Below are 20,063 nucleotides of genomic sequence, written 5' to 3'. Positions count from 1 at the left end.
CTACTGTCACTTAAGTGCACAAAGCAACTTTAAATGGTTTTAGCTGTCAGCTGAATGTATTTTCTATATAATTTCCCCTTATTATACAGTTCACAGTAAAGACACAGACAAGTCCTGCTGAGGGAGTCAGAGAGGCTGACGTACAGCTGAGAAGCAAACTGCAGACATTGCAAGTACTAAAATATGATCTCCAACTGTGATCGTAGCTCAAGAGTTGGCAGTTCATCTTGTAATCGGAAGGTTGCCGGTTCGAACCCCAGCTTGGACAGTTTTGGTCATTGTGTCCTTGGGCAAGACACTTCACCTACCGCCTACTGGTGTTGGCCAGAGGGGCCGATGGCGCGATATGGCATCCTCGCTTCTGTCAGTCTGCCCCAGGGCAGCTGTGGCTACAACTGTAGCTTGCCTCCACCAGTGTGTGAATGTGAGAGTGAATGAATAGTGGTGTTGTACAGCGCTTTGAGGTTCTCGAAAAGCGCTGTATAAATGCAATCCATTATTATTATTTTGGAGCTTGTATCCGGCTACTTTAGTACTTTTAGTACTCAGTCTGATGCTCTCCAATGTTAGAGTTGTAAACTGTTGTAAATTGTGACATTTATATTTTATTATGTTTTTGTTAGGCTGTATTAAGTGAATTTAAACTCAGAGTAGCAGCTTGATAATAACAGGAAACAGCAAGTTATTACAATCTAATTACCAAAGTAGTAGCCTAGTAATTACCTTGTAACAGCGGTGGTTATAACTGATGTATATTATATTGAATTTTATGTAACTGTGTACTAAACAGGCCACATAAGCAAGACCAATTAGTATAGTAATATAATTTTAAAAATATTCATTTTTATATCCTCATACTCACAGTAGTTACTTCATAAAAAAAATAAGGTAATACTTATTAATATCTAAATCCACATTAATAACCTATTAAAGCAAAATTGAAAAATCAGACAACATGGTGATAAAATATATCTTTCAAAATGAAGTAAAATAAAATATAATATAATACTAAGTCACATTTTTAACATTTGTTTTAGACTTTCTGTGTTTTTAGTGAGACAAGTTAGCAGTTTAACAAGACTATAAAAAGCTACAAGGTGTTAAACCAGAAATAATCACAAGCAAACTGTCAGCAAACCTCTCTAGCTGTCTTGCTGGTCCTTTTTTGGCCAACTCGGTGTAATTTTTAGCAGAATCCACACTTACGCAGATCGCTGCAAACAACTTGTGAGTACGATGTTGTCACTACTGATAAAAAAACGCAAATAAAACCCAACATGTAATGAAACTAATTTGACCTTCCAAACTGATTTTTATTTTTATTTCTTTACACGTAAACATTCGGCACCTTTTCCTCCCGATTCTTTACAGCCGCAAAACAGTTCATTTTGAATTTCTGGAAACGAGTTCTCGGCACACACACAACATTAGAAAAAAATCACCCTTCCGGCTAACATGAGCAGTCACACTGATATTGAATTTAAACAGGATGACTCAAAAAAGACAGGGAAGGTGACGGTGAGGACACTGCAAAGTGTTTCACAAGGATATGAGCACTTTTTTTTTTTGCCCTGAACAGTTATAGTACCTCGGAATAAATCTCATTTGGGTGTAAAAATTCCCATAACTGTAGCTGCTCTTTGTCAATGAAGCAGCTCCAGGCGGTAAATCCCAATGACATCACACAATATAATCTCATTCTCCGGCTTTGAGCTTTAGAGTTGTTCGTACTCACTCTTGATTGAAACCCTCAGGGCCGTGTGAGGGAATATATGGCTTTTGAGATTAAGTGGTACTTCTTTTAAAAAAATAATAGCTACTCAAAGAGAAAGATTAAAAAAGGGATCTTCTTGATGTGACCTTCGCCAGTAATTTTTATATGACGGCCTTTGTCAAGCTTGTGTGTGTGTATCAAAGCAATGTGAAAATGACTTTGTCTTCCCTGCATAACATTTTTTTTAAACTATGTATTTTGTAGTGGAGATGTAGCTGTGTTGCTTGATTTCTCTATGGTGTGCGATGTGTGCTTGGTGTGTGTGTGTACCTTCAGTTGAGTGCGTGTGAGCTCCAGGCTGCGCAATCTGTGTTTACAGCTTTGAAGCTCAGTCTGGAGCTGCTCGGACCGTGCAGCTCGCTCTCGGGCACAGTCCAGCTCATCCCGCAGTGCACGCATGCCCCTCACATCACCCTGCAGAGAACGGTTCTGCATGCGCGCAGACACACACACACACACACACGGAGACACAGATACACAGATACATTCATACACCAGCTGGGATGAGGTCAAAGAAGGTTGTGAACAGATCAGGAATGCAGTAAAGCAAATGTTGACAAAGTCTGATACATGAGGAAGGAAATGTGTGCGTGTATACAATCCTGAAATGTACTCACAAGGATAGAAAAAAATTGAAAAGACCCATATGGAAAAGAGCAAGAGCTTTAACTTGCATGTATTATAGTTTCAAATAACATTTGCATGTCTTCTGCTATTTTTTACAATGAAAGTGGTCGAATTAACTGTGAATCACGTAAGCAATATGCTGTGTGAAATCAATGCAGAAAAGGTCATGTAGAAATAACTGGCTTGCAATAAGTCTCTTGATACTTATATAATTCAAAAGTTGAATAACTGATTTATATTTGGGCATTTTTTACACACAGCACGTAACTTCATTTAAACTACTGGAGAAATTACTCACATACTTATATTTAAGATACCCCTAATGTCCACTGTCATTATTTAAACATCATTCTAAGGTACTATTCAGGAGGACTGGCAAGAGTCAGGCCAGTTACTGGCCAGTTACCCATCTGTAAAACTGTTTCCTTGTAGAAATTATTCCCACACAGACATTAATCATTTAACAGTAAAATCACAGATTTAAATTGTAATTATCTTGAGCATTATCAACAACGCTTATGGCAAGGTGCTGCAGTGCTTAGCACTGTCACCTCACAGCAAGAAGCTTCCTGCTTTAAATTCACCAGCAGGCAGGAGCACTTTCTGTGTGGACTTCATGAGGGTTCTCTCTGGGTACTCCAGCTTCCTCCCACAGTCCAAACACATGCATGTTAGGTTAACTGAATAAAGAGCGGTATGACTGTGTGGTTAATTGTGGCTTGTAGTCTAAAACGCATTGATTTGTCACTAAGAGGTGAAAAGTAAAAATCCAACAACTCAAGTAATATTTTTTAAATGAACGTTGACTTTAAAAATTATATCATAGATGAGTCCTTACAGTGCACTTCTATATGTAAGACATATTTGCATAAGTAAATGATAATGACAAATGAAGAATGACAGTGATGTATGGAGTACACTTAGCACTGTGACAATGGAAAATGAAACTAAATGACTCGTCAGTGAGGGAACATTAAGACTGTATGTGTATGATCATACCTGTAGTTTTGTTATGAGTCTAAACTTTCAAGTTCAGCTGAGACAGTAACAGCCACCTCTTTCAGGTCAAAGTGTATTTGAATGGAAAGAGCACAATCTAATTTACGGCAGAAAGATGTTTTTATTCAAGATCCAAAGGGTTTTGGGTGATTCTGCACTATTATGATTAGGCCCAGTGAGCAATAGTCTAGCTGTTGTCAAATTAGTAATGTTGTATGTGTGGTAAAAGAACAAAACAAAACAAAACAAAAAAAGAAAGAGAAGAAGAAGTCTGCATGAGATTTCTGTCTGTGTGCTGACCACTATTCCATGTCTGTACCTCTTTTTGAAGCTTCTGAAGCTGTTCCTCCATGGTCTCAATCTCCTGCTTGTAATCCAGTATCTGATCACCTTTATCTTCCCTAGAAAACATATCAGCACCGCAAATGCAATTACACAGTTTTTCTAAAGGCTTTTTCTTTTCTTTTGACTTGTATCTGTGATAAAGTGGCAGATAGAAATATAATTAGAGAAGAAAACGCTGTAATATTCTGAAACCGTACAGGCGTTTAAGAAGAAAGTGTGTACATTATTGTACTTTATTGAGCCCCGTGGGGAAATTGCTCTCTGCATTTAACCCATTCATTTAATAAGCTGTGTGCGCTGGATTATACCTGTGAGCATCTCATCTGATCCCGATTCATTGCTCAGGTTTACAAATAATTTTCTCTGTCTTGACCTTTGTCACAACTTTTTAAGAATTCTCCTGACTTCTATCATCTCGAGCACACACACAGACTCACAGTTGTTGTTTAAGCCGGCGCAGTTTGGCCTTGCTGTCTGCCAGCTGGAGTAGCAGACCTTGGGATGACTCCTCATTGCGGCCAACCAAGTGCCCCGTCGTGGAATCAGACTGGGCCTCCCGCTCCCGACACAGCTCTGCTATCCTCTGGGAAGAAGAGAGAGAGAAAGATCAATGATGGATGTGGAAAAGGATACAAAGAACAGCTGAAAAGAAAGACGTGGGTTGAGGACTAAAGGCTCAGAAACACATTTCTGAGGATCTGTGAAGGTGAAAACAGTGAGCCGCACATGGCAACTAAATAAGTATGTGCTTCAGTAGATGCTAGCAAAGGTAAGATACTAGTGTTTTGCTGTGTATGCACTCTTTTTTTACAGAGTAAGGAGCTTGGGCTGCTGTGATGTCTTCAGATGTTTTAGACTGTTTGACGCTTTGTGATGTATAATTTAAGTCAGATCAGTGTAGCAGCAGAAAATTCACACAAGGGTTAAATGTAGCAGGTATTTTTGCAAAGGGGGTGTATTTTATAAACATTAATGCGGAATGACCTTTTTATTCCTGTAATTTTGCAAACCAGCACAGCAACAGAACATTTTGATCTTACGCAGTATTCACATAAAGGAGAGCACAGTGGGACAGGGTTTTATTAGGGCCGATTTAAATCTGTGGAATTTATTCGAAACAAAATTTAAGATCTTACGTTGCTTTGATCTCATATTAAGGTTGTAGGAAATGCCTTTTAATCCACTAGAAGCTTAAGACAGATCTCAGTTAAATATCACTGGATTCAAGGATTGAGAATGTGTTTGAGATCAGAAGGCAGGAACATGAAGTGGAATCAGAGGTGCATTTAGAAAGGACTGTGGGGTCTTTGCTATTTCAAAGAAGCAAAGTTACTACGCTCCTTACACTAGTTTTTTTTTTTTTTAAATACTGTAGTCTGTTATCTCCAGCCTAACAGCATGCATTTCATTTTCCAATTCATTGTTACTTAAATCACATTAAAACCTTTGACCACAATGCCATTTCAATCCCACTGTGCACTAATGTTTTATGAATTTTAATTAGTTCTATGGGTGGTTCAGCAGAGATTTCACTGATACCACCTTTTGTTGGTTAAAAAGCAGAATTATTACAACTGTAGGAGGTAATCCATAGCTACAAAATGTCTGGGCGGCATCTGGTGTGAAATGTTGATCCAACTTGAAACAATGGAGGAACTGATTCACTTGCTGAAACTGATTTAGTTAATTAACTTTTAATTTCTTCAGGAAAACACATTTTCAATTTCCTTCTTGTCACGTCGGCGTGATTGAAAACATCATAAATGTCCAATTTTTTCATTTTCATTCATTACAGTTCTCCAGCAAAGAATCAAACAACGGACAATGATGGTAAATTCACTTTAAGGCACAATAACGCTCACACTATGAAGTCCATACTCCCACTGCTTCCATCTGTCTGCACAGTTGAAGAGAGCAAAAGTGATGCAGTAATTTGGTGTTCTTTCCAATCAGCTATTATAGTCGTTATTAATTTCTGTATTATTTGCTCATTTGCCCACTTGCCTAGATTTAGATGAGCTGCTCAGCACTATCATGTCTGGTGTATGTAGCTACCACCAGCTACCAGTTAGCCTAGAATAGCCCTCAGAAACAGGAAGAACCGATGGCCTGACTCAGCTAAGGGGTTAAAAATTGACCTACTAATGTCCTACTTGTTATCGTGTTTCATTATCAGAATAAAGGTTCTATACAACTCTTCCAAGCTACCTCCCAGTGCACGATCGAATAAATGCTCAACTTTAGGTAACCTTGGTACTAGTTACACCTTTTTAATGTAAACTGCAAACTGCTACCAAACTAGAAATCTTAGAGCTTAATATCTGATCTGTTTTCTGATTTTTGTGACTACTCGTTCCTTGTTCATTGCGTTGTTCTGTCGCGTCTGTCTGGTTATCATGCTCTTGTGAAAGTTTCTTGGTTCCCTTTTTGTTGAAAGAAAAAATTAATCACAATCAGACTTCCTGTTTAAATTAAAAATGACAGTAGGCTTTGTGCTAGAATCATTTCGGGATGTGCTGCTTTGCAAATTCAGGAAGTCACAGATAATTTCACAGGTGCTGGTGGGAAGAATTAGTTATATTTATATTATAACAGGCTGTTTCATTCCCCATGAGTTTCTATTTAGCCTAACAGCTACTGGCTGCTTCTTGAGATTGGTATCAATGCTGTCATTTATCTTTTGGTTAAAAAAAACAGAGTGTCAAGTGTCAAGCTATTTCTTTAAGGCTTTGTGTATTGCATACCTCCAACTGTGTGTCTCTCTGTGCCAGCAGGCTTTGGATCTGTTTGGCCATGGAGCTAAACACCAGCTGCAAGTCTGCACCTTCAGTCTCCACTAGCTCCTCCCACTGAAGTGGCAGCACCACACGAGGATCCTGAGTTACCTGCAACGAGGACCATTTTTTAGGCCTCTATGACAAGATCAATACACATCTGGGACACCTGACACAAAATAGCTCAGGCACTGCGAGCGCTGTGTGAATACCAAGCATTTGTGTACAACGAAAAGGAAAAGAAAAATAAATTCTCACACGTCTATGTGTGAAAGCTGTAGGAAAATGCACTAAAAAAATTCACTAGTGCATGCAAAGCTAGTGATCATGTTGACAGGTTTAAAAATCTCCTCGGGTGTAAGCCATACAGAAGGAAAGCAGGGGGTGCATCCATTCACACAGAAAGAGCACCTCTCACCTCTGTGATTTGTTAGGCTGAAAAACCTGGGGAGAAAAAGGCTGGGAGGCAGCATGCTGTTACTGTAATTCAGTCACGCTGCTGTGCAAAATGTTGTTTTTGTAATTCCAGCAATTATTCATGGGGGGTGTTTTTTAAAAGAGGCAATTTGGCCTTTCTTCCTTATTGGAGCGGATGGTGGACAGTGACAGGAAAAAAGATGAAGGAGAGACAATGATGTGACAGAGGGGGGGATTGGAGAGGTGGACATGGGAGGTGGAGGATCCAGCTTACAGTGGCAGCAAGGGGCACCCAGAGGTCCTTAAAAGGCTGCCAACAGAATGACAAGTAGCTCATTTTCACAACTCAGTTGAAGCACAAGGAGAAGGTATAACAGTTTCATTCTGTCTGCCTACAGGCCAGACAGTGAAGGGACTCTTTGCTTAATCATGTTTGGGAACAAAAATCCTCCAAGAATTTCTTGTTCTTTTTTAATGAGTGAGGGATTTGGTTTGATTAATTCTGCACTTACTTACCTGCTGAATACAACTGGCAATGCCAGCCTGGGTTTCAATGTCCAGGGACTGGATCTGCTGAATGAAGGTTTCCTTATTCTCGCACTGTAGACACAGGAAGAGATGGAGTCAGGTGTGCATGCTAGATCAAAATACCAAAAACTGTGTTCATAGGTATTCCTGGAATTGGCCATGAGGGACGCTTATTAGAAGACAGCAGGGCAGTCTTTGGGTGGAGGACTCCTGGACGACTGTCCTTAGACTCAGACATTTTGTAAACTTGCACTGTTGAGCGGTCGGGCAAGATTAGCACGCCACTTTAACGTGAAGCCTGAAATTGGCTCTTGTACAAGGTTGCCAGGGTAACACAATACAAGGCTAAGATTGATGCCAGCGGAAACTCTAATGAAACAAACAAAAAAACCAAACAGTATTTGAGCGCAATGATCCTGAGCTGAAATTAGAAAAGGAAATTAATCAAGTTCCTCTGGAATGAGTTTATACAAAATAGTGCACAACAATCTGTCTTATTTTATCTTTTCCTAGAAGAATGTTACCTTCAGGCCTTTCTGGTAAAGTTTAAACAACAAATCTGTGTAGTTAGCACCGAAAATATGAGAAAAATTAGTCCAAAGAGTTCAAGGTGTGCAGATATGCACATTACTTTGAACTGATTTTGGAGGAAAGAACATGTAAAGTAAAGTGAAATTTATTGTGTCTGTCCTCCCTCTTTGTTTTTAAGTAACATGCACAATGCTGCTGTGGTCAGCTTTGACCAAAGCATGACGGTCATATGAGCGTGTGATCACCTGCACTGCACTTCCTAGTAAGAGTAGCAGCAGTCGCCTGAGCTCCTCCACGGCTGCCTCTGAGGACACAGAAATAACCGTCATCATCATCATTATCATCATCATCTTCACCCCCCAGCACCCTTCTCCTTATCATTATCACCTTAATGTGCTTCACAGATAGCTGAGATATAGACTCGAACATAAAGTATAATTACTTTCTTCCTGCTGAGAGAGATTGGCACTGATAGGATCGTGTTGTTATCTTTATACCTGTTAGGGGGTCCTGGCCCAGAATGGCAACATTTGGGAGAGACATGAGTATCAACTGCTGCAAGTCTTCCTGAAAAGGAAAAGAAATGTAAAGAGTTCAGCACATACACACACACACACACACACACACACACAAAAACACCTCAAGTAATCACCTGGACCGTCCTGTTCTTCTGCCCTCAGTTAGCCGAGATAAACAAAAGCGCAGGAACTGATTTGTTGTGTAAACAAATAAGAGATCCCTGATAAAACTGCACTGTTTTGTTCTTACACGCTGGTAAGATTTTGTACAATTTTAGTTTAATATATTTCACTGCATCTTGTTCTCTACTTATTCTCAATGTGTAATAGAATCAAAGAAAAACAATATGATGATAGCAGTGAATAAGAAACCTGCAGCTAAACCACTTAATACTACTGGCAACTACTGCTGACCTTTTGGGTATAACATATGGGTAATGTGGGTGATGTGACAGCAATGCAGACGCACTGACATAATCTCAAAGATCACAAGTGACGTCATAAACAACCAGAACAAATTACTTGGAGCGAATCAATCCAAGTATTAGTACTTCCAACAAACCTGACTGGTACATGATCATAGCCATTATTCATTCACTTCAGCTTGTAACAGATATATTAGTATTAGTATTTACTCAGGAAGTCTTAAATGGTAAATGGCCTGTATTTGTAGAGCGCTTTTCTAGTCCCTAAGGACCCCAAAGAACTTTACACAACCAGTCATCCACACACTGGTGATGGCAAGCTACATTGTAGCTACAGCCACCCTGGGGCGCACTGACTATAATAAGTGTATATAAACATTTTTTTGTCAAAACTGACTTTTAACAGATTTAAGGAACCATCTCCTTAGTGGATCTGCTATGACAAAAACAAATAGGTCCAGATCAATCACCGGAAACCGTTTACTGCTGGAAGCAGCTGCTTGTCTACATTTAGCAAACTCTTTATTACACAGACCTGTTCAATTTCTTTCTAAGAAAAAAATCTAATCAGCCAATTACATAGAAGCAATTCAGTATATTTAGAGATGTAGACATGGCCAGAGAGGACCTTCTGAATTTCAAACCGAGCAGCAGAATGGGTTGTTGATGCCGAATGGGCTGATCTGAATATCCACAATCATCCTGCCTTGTATGAACAGTTCAGGCTGGGGGTGCCGTAATAGTGTGGAGAATTTTTTCATGTTCCCTGTAGTCAAATGGCGCCTACAGTCACCAGATCTCAATCCTCAGCTGACAGTCACCAGACCTCAATCAGATCTCAATCAGCTGCACAGCTGACAACTCTGCAGCAACTGTGTGACGCTGTCATGGCAGTATGAACCAAAATCTCTCAAAATGTTTTCAGCACCTTGTTGAATCTATGCCACAAAGAATTAAGGCAGCTCTGGAGGTAATAGGGGATCCAACCCAATACTGATAAGGTGTACCTAATGAAGTGACCACTGAATGTAATTTCAAGAGAAATTTCAATAATTTTGAGTTGCTTTAATAACAAGACAGCTTGGTTGATTTTCTTGTTGACAACAATTCTGATCACAGAGTGTTAATAATCAATTTTTAGAAGTGTTTTTTTCCAAAATATTTGTTTAATGTGTGTCCTTATTGTCTAGGAGATTATCTAAGATTAACTACAATTCAACTGATCAAAGCTGGACTCTTGATGCATGTTGTCATATTTGCTCTGCACTTTATTTTATTTATTTATGTATTTTTATTTCTCCACTGCCAAAAAGGGAAAACATTCCTAAAAAAAGAGAACATCTTTTCATTGCTGTCTTGATTATCTCAGCTGAGGGACTGCGCATCTTACAGAAAACCATTTAAAAATTTGAATTCACTAAAGCCATTAAATCTCTGGCTCATCATTTTGGACATTTCCTGCATGGTCCAAAGTATTTTTAATGCTTTTCAAATTCAGGAGATTCAGGACGAGCAGAAGGCCCACCAACACTGTGTTCATCTTGTTTCAGCGAGTCGTAATTTCTGCTTTGAGCTCTTGGACAAATCCCCTGGCAGACTCAAATGACGCTGAATCAAGCTGGACCACAGACGCCTCAGACATTTCCCGTCCAGAAACCTGGCTTCTCTGGCAGCAGAAAGAAATATCTGTCATGTGACCCCACAGCGCCTCCCTCCTCCTACATTGCCATCCAGTGCATCACTAGTGTAGAGGGTAATCATTACTGTTACTTTGCCACTTAATTTAGTTGGTCTTAAACTTAAGAAAAAGAAAAAAAAAGAGGAGAACAACTTCACCGTTAATTAAAAACATTTCTGTCAGAGAGCCACACACTGTTGCTGGCTAGCTCCTTTCCCAACTGCTCAGAAAGCCTGTTCACAACCTCCTCACATCCATCAGCGCAAAATCACAAGAGTACAGATGTAAGTCACAATTACAGCTCTCTCAGCTGCTTACTGTAATTTATAAACTGTATGGGGAGAAAGGCAGGGACTCCCTTTAGCAACTGGCATGTGCAGCAAACCTTATGTTTCTGCTCCTTCAGGGCGTTTAGGATATTAGCCACTGTAGCTCTGAGTTGGTCTTCGTGCAGCTCGTGGCTGATGATGCCAAACAGACTTCTGCAGGAGATTAGCCAGACTGATAATTATATAGAAGCGCCTTGTTGTTGTTGGCACAGTAATGTCTTTGCACGGGCAATTCCCTGCCGGGCAGTACGGCCAAGATACATACTGGGTTGTATTTTCTTGAATGCCTCCTGCACTTTATTTCATACATTATTATTTATAATGCAATACAAAGAAAGAGGTCAAGAATATGAAAAATGTGCAGAGATTTCCAGGGCAGTCACACTCAAAGTTCATTTCTTAAGGAAGTAGATTTTTCCACTAAAGCAAACGCCCAAAAAAAAAAGGAATTAGCTATATGGAGCAGTTCTGAAAGTGGGATAAAAGCATTCATCACACTGCTGGCTGCAGTTAAGAAGAGAATTAAGTTCCATCTGTAAGATCTTTTTCAAATCCCGCCTTTTTATTGTATGTTGTTTGGATTGGTGTTGGCTTTAATTTTTGCCACAGACTTCCTTTTATTATTTATTTATTTTTCCCCCTAATTTTAATTTTTTGGCTTTATGCAAAAACAGATTAGTAGAGACATCATTTAGAGATCTTTAAAATGTGGAGGGTCAATAAATTAGTAGTCAAGAGAAATTAACATTTAAAATCCCATTAACAGAAAGCTGGAGAGCAAGTGTCTCATTCAGTGGCAGTAAATGGAGTTTAAAAAAAAAAAGAAGAAGAATAGATTAAGAAAGACAGAGGGAGAACAGAATACAGTCAGCTAGAGTAATATACATTAGCATATAATGAAATTAAACCAGTAGAATAGATGCAGCATAGCACTCATAAATTTTACAGTAGGTTATATGAGTCCATACAGTAGACGTGCACAGCCTCCACCCCCCCCCCCCCCCCACCCCCCACCCCCCGTGTCGTCAACACAAATAACTCCGTTTCTATAGAAGACAAGCTGAGGTCACAGCAGATATCAAGCCCTGCCAAGCTGCACACTGTTTCTGTGGCTTAAGCTCTCCACACTCTTGCCATTGTATTGCACGCACTCTCTCACATAAACACACAGGCAGCATTAAACAGCACAAAAAAATATAATAATAATTCAGTGAGAAGTAAAGCTGTGACTGATGTGGAACTAAATGTCTGCAGAGACACTGGAGCCTATTCTGAGCACACCTGCTGAAATTCTAGTGCAATGTCGGCTGATGTGAGCGTCTCAATTATTTGGCAGTGTGCTGTGCTGCTAGGTGCTTTCAAGGGACATTAGTGATTCACTGAAAATTAGGAAACGAAACCTCGTAGACTCGTGTTCTTCTGTTGTGTGACAAGCAAAACAGTGCATGTTCAGTCCATCTGACTCGTACTTCGGGATGGTTTCCTCGCTCAGAGCAGTAGCTTTCTGAATCATCCTCCGGGGGTTGGAAGAATTGTGTCATTTCCTCAAATGCCAACGGCGCATGTGAATGCACATTATGAAATGCATGATACTGTGGGCTATTTGATAGATTCTCAGTCTCCTTCCTTCCTCAACCTCTAACCATAGCAGCAGCTAAAAAATGCAGCTCACCACTCCTCCACTTTTTCTCACCCCATTTGCCTGATAATAAGCAAGGACACGTCGACTGCGGATGGAATATTCTCTGTTTCATCTTTTCTCTTGTGCTAATATGCTGCCTCCCTGTGCATACACTTCAAATTTTCCACAATACCCCCAAGCAATATATTGCTAGTGTTAAGAGTGATAGTTGAGCCTCATCTTGTCCTCTGTTTTTACTACCTTGCAGCTAGAAAACTGCTTCTCCGGCCCTCTGCCATCAACTCGTCTCCCTCGCCATTTGTGTGGCTGTGAGTCATGTTTTAGAAAGATATTCTAGCGCTTTCACAAGACTTTTTTTCTCGTAATGAGAAGCTGGGAGTCATTTTAGTCCATCCACAAAAGAAGCCATCACACTAGTGTTTATGAAAACTTTTTTTGTTCTTGAAATTCTAGAGAAATGATTGGGGCCATTCAAGATAGGAGCTGGACCATTTACAAATGACCGTGCAGCCTGTATCACTGTGTCACATGTTTGCCTCGCTATCTCGGTGTAATGACTTGTCCTGCTGCTGAGATATTAATGCCACAGTTTCACAAGGTATCAAACCACCCAATTAAGCTTTGTTGAAGCATGTAGCTACAGAGATGAAACTTCCAGAAAAACAACTCAAAGAATTAGTTTGACATTTTGGGAAAAACATGTATTTATTTTCTTGCTGAGAGTCAGATGAGGCGATCGATACTGCTTTCATGTCTGCTTGCTAAAAGCTGCCGGGGTAAAGTTAGCACCAGAGTAGCATAGCAGGAAAGAAAACAAGGTAAAGGGGAAAAAAGAAAGTACCAGCTCATTAACTGACATATTCGATTTTCTTAATCCCTATATGAAGACTGTTGCTTAGCTGGATGCTGGACTTTGAAAGCTTTATACAGCAAAAATAATTATGTGTTAGTAAACTTAAATTGCAGCAAAGACAGGTTTCCAGCCACTGTGATGAGCTCAGCTAACCAACAGCTGCTTTATTGCATCAAACTATCTTGCAATCAAAGTTGTTGCAATCATACATGCAACAACTATCTATTCAAACACAAACACGTTTAGAGTTAAGATTCCTGATTTTATAGCACAAGTGATAGCACTGTTTTGGTGCTTATTCATAAAGAACCTAAGATTGCAAAATAAAAATAAATTCATACCAAATGTCTTTTTTAGGCATTTACAGTTGCAAATCTTCTAACATTTTACCAGTTTAGATGAACTTTTATGCAACATTAGGAGGCTATACCATCCAGCTGCATCATCAGCATTTTGCAGTCATGCTTCTGCTGACCCGAGGCTTCCGCTAACACCTGAGGGAAATACCTGGTGCTCTAGATGTTAAATGCTCAGCTATGTTCACTGCCGAGTCTCTAACTGTGCCTGCTGTTTGAAGTTGAGCAGGTAGCGTATAAAGCCAGTTTATTAAAGCTTTCTGGCTGAAATCAGGTTCCTGTTGCCTCTGAAAACAGGCTAATAAAAAGCACAGTGAAGCAGAACGGTAAAGCTGTAGTAACAACGGGCGAAGAGACACTGTAGCTCGAGCGGCAGACGACAAACCTCACGGGGGTTCAGCATTGCAAGTGCTCATTTTTACACTGCAAGGAGCTGTTTGCTTTGTGGCAACCCAGCAGCAACTAATGAGCCAATATTTGAACAGTTTTGTCCAGATAATTATGTCCAGAGCTTCACTGAGAAGACTACGCGATGCAGGTGTGGGGTTTGCTTTTGTTTTCTGAATACTGTGCAAAAAGTATTCATCTGTCCAAGTTCTAAAATTAAAAAGTGCACAAAATGCAGTTACATAAAAATATGAGCTAAAAACAAAACTGTGGTTGCCCTCATAGCTTTCAAAAATTTCTTTCTTTATCACAGCCATGCCTGAATGGACTATACCGTTAATGGGTTTCTTCTTGTTATAGTGGGAATGTGAAGCTCAGGAGAAGTCCTGTGCAGGCTCTGTTGCCTTTCAGTACATTGCCCTGATTTCCGTCTTGATGATTTGATCTAACAGAATCTCACCAACCTCCCCTCATCCCCACCCCCCTCTCTCACCACCATCACCCTTCCCTACCTGGTAGAAGGCTCGCAGGTGTCGATTTAAAATAGAAAAATTCTGGACTCTCAGCATGTGGTCATCTCTCTCGCTGTTGTACAGCCGCTCCACCTTGGGGTTTGGATCTCTGGGTGGACACACACAAAAAAACCACACACGCACACAATTACACACAGTGGTTTACACACTGCAGCTTGATCAAACAGCCCAGCAACATTTCTCTCCAGATGAGAAATTCTTATGCAACAGTGCATTTAAGCAGAGTGAATAAAATTTTAATGAGGTCTGAGAAGCAGGCAGTGAGAATCCACATGCAATTATTTGTTGAAATAATGTGGCTTAGGTCGGGCCAAATTAATCAGCCATTGAGCAAATCCTGCCTAAGATCTTGTCTTGCCAGTTAATAGACAAAAGGTTTTCTCCTGCTGAAACTTGAACACAAAGATAAGGGAATCAGTGGAGATGGCTTATAGGATGGCATGATTGTAATTTGCTAGAAATTTCAGAACATTGTGCTTTAACACACACGCACTGCAAAACAACATGAGGTTATGAAACCGAGTGCGATAAATGTTACATCACTTTTCATGCAAAAGAAAAAGAACAATACCAAGTGTTTGCAACCATGTTAGCACCTCTCTGATGCTGTGCTGTGGCACACCATAAAGCATAAGGGAAAATGTTTACCAGTTAGCATGATAGGGTTCTTAAATTACCATCAAACACAAAGTGAGGGTTGGTATTTTGGGAGATATCTGCGCATAAATCAAAGAAAAACTACAAAGTGGATGCGAAAAGTGATGGTGCCGCATTAAATATCACAAAAATTAAGACTCACTCGAGTTTCTGTCCCTTGAGTCATGCTGTCAGTTAAACTAAGCTGAAGTATTTTAGTGCACAACATTAAACTGAGGAAATTATCTGCCTTTATTTAATAGCTGTATGGATGTAAAAGGGCTGGATGCAAATACCACACTGCCAATACGTCCCAGTGGTCACTCAAAACACTGCAACAAAAAAAAAAAATCTACAGCCCTTAAATTATTCTCCTGTTGCCCTATTATATATTAATATAGTGTCCTCCTATTACTCTTTCTATTATTAATGTGACTGTTTATTTGTTTAAGTGACATCATTACAACGTACGAACTGTGCGGCCACGACCCAGAAGGAAACCAGGACATTAAAAAAGCTTCTGTGGTTCATGCAAAGTGCAAGAACCATTATAGAAGCAGGCAAGACTTCCAGGCATACAGATAAAGGTGTTGTTGATTTTTTTTTCCAGTTGTCAGTAATGTTACTGCAACAAAAAAAAAATCCCATCCATCCAAACAGGCATTTTCTCCATATTATAAAAAGAGAGGTGTAAAATTATTGGCAGGACACAGCTGCTCACAAGGTCACTTTGCACTCTTTCTATTATCCCACACACTGTCCATCACCTTAACTCACTTCACTTAAGTTACATAAGCATCTCAATCACCAGGCCACCAGGGTGCCCAATTTCAGTGCTTTTTAATGGCTTTCACTCAAAAAGCAAAAAAAAAAAAAAGCTGCCATGGAGTTTAAGCAAAGAATGGGTTGTGTGTACATTTCAGCGTTTCAGATTGCCAATAAAAGCCACAGGCACTTTTTTTGCAACTAATTGCAAGGTTGAACGGTTTATATTTTCCATTTACAAATGAGAACTTGTGCTTTTATTATTTTACATTTATATTATTACATTTAAAAGCAGACTGACTGGGTAAAGTTTGCAAAAGTTTATCAAGTTATCTTTCCCCCCTCTCTAATAGTGACGTTTATTGCAGTGTCCACGGCTAGGAAGCAGTGAAAGTGAGAAAATGTTGATGAATCTTACATGACCCTCATGACCTCATTGAGGAAAATCCCATTGGTCAGCCTCAGGTAGCGGTCTCGGGCACTCTGCGAAACAGAGTTCACTTCCATGTACTGGCTGTAGTGAGGTGCACCGTCCTCACTCTCTACCATATTCTCAAACAGCAGCACCTATGAGAGACAGATAGAGATGATCTTGTGTGGTGACCAAAGACAAGGAAGAACCGGCACAGGAGCAGAAAATAGGCACAGAGATGGGCTAAGGGAAAATTTTCACACAGGAAGTCACTTGAGTCTGTGCACCTGTCCGAACAGGTGGGATCTGTGCGCTCACACTGGGAAGCACTTCACAGCGACAGCCAGCCAAGCAGGACTGCAGCCAAGGTTTCTCTCTCGCGCGCTTCTAAGACGACTTGTGCCAATGCAAACTGCAATATAATGAGTTTTATTCCCACCTGCACCTTCTAAAAACTGCACAGTAGGTAAACAAAGTAACAAGCCACAGTTGGTCTCAGCTGATGAGGTGATACAGAGGAGACTGAGATGCGGAGGATAACAACTGGGTTGGGTGGCAGGGGATCCCTTCAGGGTGAAAAATCTCATGTCAGTGAAAAAATGACCTGCTGAAGTGGTCCAAAGAAAAAAAACAAACCTCTTCCAAGACCTGTTGAACCTGACATCTGACCAGCCCCCTCTTTGGAAAGGGGAAACAACAGCCAATGAGAACATCCCTATAAGACTTAGTGATCACATTATCCAAGCAGAGATCATTAACCAGAAGGGGGAGACTTGGTGACTTGCCATGTTGAAACCCCAGCTGGGAATTCAGTGTGTTACAGCTGTAGTTGGTTTAAGAGAGAGCATACTCTATGACTATTTTGAAATCAGAAGCAGCCCAAGGACACGGAAGTGTCGAAGCTGGGAGAGAAAAAGTTGGTTATTAAGAGGCGAGGGAAGCTGCCAAAAGGAGAAGTGTTTGCTTTTCTGTACACAACAGAAAAAAGGCAGGGCCGAGGCTGTTTGTGTTATTTATTCAAGTTTTATATGTATTCTGACGAACGGAACTGGAAAACAGACTGGTCTAAAAAATTTCACAAGCTTTCTGACTTGAAATTATACAGACTTTACTACAGAGTTGGTCACCGGCTAAGTCGGATTTTGTAATTTTTTTCACAACGTTTTACACCCTCCTGTTTTATTCTCACCTCTGCGCCTCTATAAATGATGACCTTTTCTCTAACTCAAAGTGATAAATGATAAATGACGTACCCATTGCGCCAACGCACTTTCCATGAATTCCTCTATTATCTCCTTAATGTTGGACTCCATTGTTGTGGCACGAGGGCTGTGAAACACTACAGAAGACAGCTAATTAAAGAATATCACCAACGCGGTGTATGTAATGAATCAGAGACAGAGAATCCATCTTGCGTCAAGTGAAGTAGTTTGACATTTGTGCGGCCCTTCCTCCCCTCCCTCTACCTCGTTTGCTGTCTCTTCCTCTCTGACTGCGTGTGTCAGTCAGTTTCATTGCAAAACCACACCGGAATTTTTCAAAACGCACATGTTGAGGGTTTTTTTTTAAAAAAACACACCCTCAAAACTTCACACAACACACACAAACACGGAAATATTTTTCTTGAGTACCGCAAAACACTAGAGTGCAAAAAAGGGACATTAACTTCGCAGAGGTGAAATATTAGGCCTATTTCCTCCTCTGAGTATTTATGTGCACATTTACCTTAAATGTGTGTTTTTACGCCATTATTTGCCTCAGTATCGCCTTGTTTTGACCTTAGACATGACATGTTGATCTAATGTGTGTTAAAAATGAGAAGGCTTCCATTTGAAGTTGTCAGAGGTTTAGTGTCTCTAACGTTCACCGTGCGTTCAGCTGCGCTCCAAGCACTGTGCAATAGTGACCTCTGGTGCTTCAAAAGGAAAGTTCATGCTTTCACATATTATTAATTACATCATCAAAGGGGAAGTGGGCTTCCTTACTTTGAGCTAGCTAGTGTATAATGCATTGCAGTATTTTCCGTTCTATAGCTGTCTAAACCTGCGGTATAAGGCTTCATCTGTCAAGGCTTTGATGCAAGTAAATGGGCAGGGGCGTTCCTAGGATTTCTTTAGGTGGGTTGATCGAACGCAGAGCAGGGTGGGACCACAGGAAATCAGTATTTTTAAGCAGAAAATGAAACCATTAGTGCAGAAAACACGTGGCACAACTTTCAGGTCCATGTCCAGCCCTGTGTTCTACTTATTATGTGATTTATTACGTGAAAAGTGCTGCACAAGAATTTACATAGCTTTTTTCTTTCTTTCTTTCTTTTTACTGGATATTTGTTTTGCAAAGTGGAAAAACAGTAACTAAACTAAAAGTTAAGTAAAAACGTCCCTATTAGAAATTATATACTGTATACTGTAAAATGTTCTCATTATGTCTGCTCTTCAGATTCATGTAAATACTAGTTATAAATGTTTGTTTCTTAAATGCTGCAGCTCGATGTGATTTTAATTACTTGTGTATTGCTGATCAATAACAGTAGCATGCTCAATAATCCAGGTAAGAAAATCGCAGAAAGCTCATTCTGTTCATCTGGACGTTGCCTTTTCAGGAGGAGAAACATTTCGTCAGTCATTCTAGTGAGTTCTGATCTTTCCTTATAAGGCTGGCGAAGGCAGGCAGCTGAGACTTAAATAGAGCAGAAGCAGAAAGTAGCACAACATAGAAAATACATAGAAATACTACTTCTGTAAAGTACTTGAGTAAATGTACTAAGTTACATTCCCATTGATCCTATCTATGCATCTCATCTGATGGTGGTGGGCATTGTAGGACTTATAATACTCTAGTGCTTTTTCAGTTCTTTATTTATAAAGTGTCTGTTAAAATGATGGTGGTTGACTTTTTTTGTTTGTTTCTTTATGTTTTATCATTATTTCCTGAAGTGGCTGTTACATTTTCGAACTCAAGCTGTATTTGTCAACGGCGCAAGGTTTAGCCTGCTATAAAGAAGAGTGATGATTTGTTGTTCTTATTGTGCAATGCTTTATCAAAGCGTGACATGGAGAGTGGATGTGCATAATAGTGGATTCTTTGTGGGTTTTGCACACAGGCTTCAAAAAAAGATACCAAGGGAAAGATATCATTGAAAAGCTGCCAAAAGGAAGCTGTTAGAAGATGTATGTGATCTGAAGATATGTGCAAATCATTATTATCATAGTTTCTGTACAGTCTCACCCTTAATGGTCTGCACAAGGCTTCTTCTTTATGTAATTAGGGAAATTTTATAAGGCCTGATGAGCAAAAGGCAAATTTTAGAAATTTCTTTCCATGTATTTTAATAATGTATTAATTTTATGATCCAATTTAAGGTTTTATGATACACTTTCTTTGAAGGTCAGAGCTGAGAAATGGACTGTACGCTTCCTTTGTTAATCTCTGCTACACTTTTTTTTTTTTTTTTGAAAAAGAAAACATTTATTTTTCTGCAGCCACTAAATGGATGCTTATATATTTGGAATCAAATAAGACATTCATGGAAAA

At 39.8% G+C, this 20,063-nt stretch overlaps 1 protein-coding gene across 1 annotated transcript in view; it reads right to left on the bottom strand.

The window, feature by feature from the left end:
• ccdc88b (coiled-coil domain containing 88B) overlaps positions 1-18,003 on the bottom strand; it is a 59,389-nt gene extending 41,386 nt beyond the window's left edge. The window contains exons 1-10 of the mRNA XM_026143610.1: positions 17,783-18,003; positions 16,536-16,684; positions 14,696-14,804; positions 8,493-8,562; positions 8,241-8,299; positions 7,453-7,536; positions 6,490-6,630; positions 4,183-4,328; positions 3,720-3,801; positions 2,045-2,203 (exon numbers count right to left, since the gene is read on the bottom strand). Coding sequence (XP_025999395.1) covers positions 2,045-2,203; positions 3,720-3,801; positions 4,183-4,328; positions 6,490-6,630; positions 7,453-7,536; positions 8,241-8,299; positions 8,493-8,562; positions 14,696-14,804; positions 16,536-16,684; positions 17,783-17,842 — 1,059 coding nt within the window. The 5' untranslated portion in view covers positions 17,843-18,003. The remainder of the gene's footprint in view (positions 1-2,044; positions 2,204-3,719; positions 3,802-4,182; positions 4,329-6,489; positions 6,631-7,452; positions 7,537-8,240; positions 8,300-8,492; positions 8,563-14,695; positions 14,805-16,535; positions 16,685-17,782) is intronic.
• Positions 18,004-20,063: the final 2,060 nt, after the last annotated feature.

This window comes from Astatotilapia calliptera, chromosome 2, assembly GCF_900246225.1.
Source record: "Astatotilapia calliptera chromosome 2, fAstCal1.2, whole genome shotgun sequence".
Taxonomy (NCBI): Eukaryota; Metazoa; Chordata; class Actinopteri; order Cichliformes; family Cichlidae; genus Astatotilapia; species Astatotilapia calliptera.
This window is presented reverse-complemented; position numbering and strand designations above follow the sequence as displayed.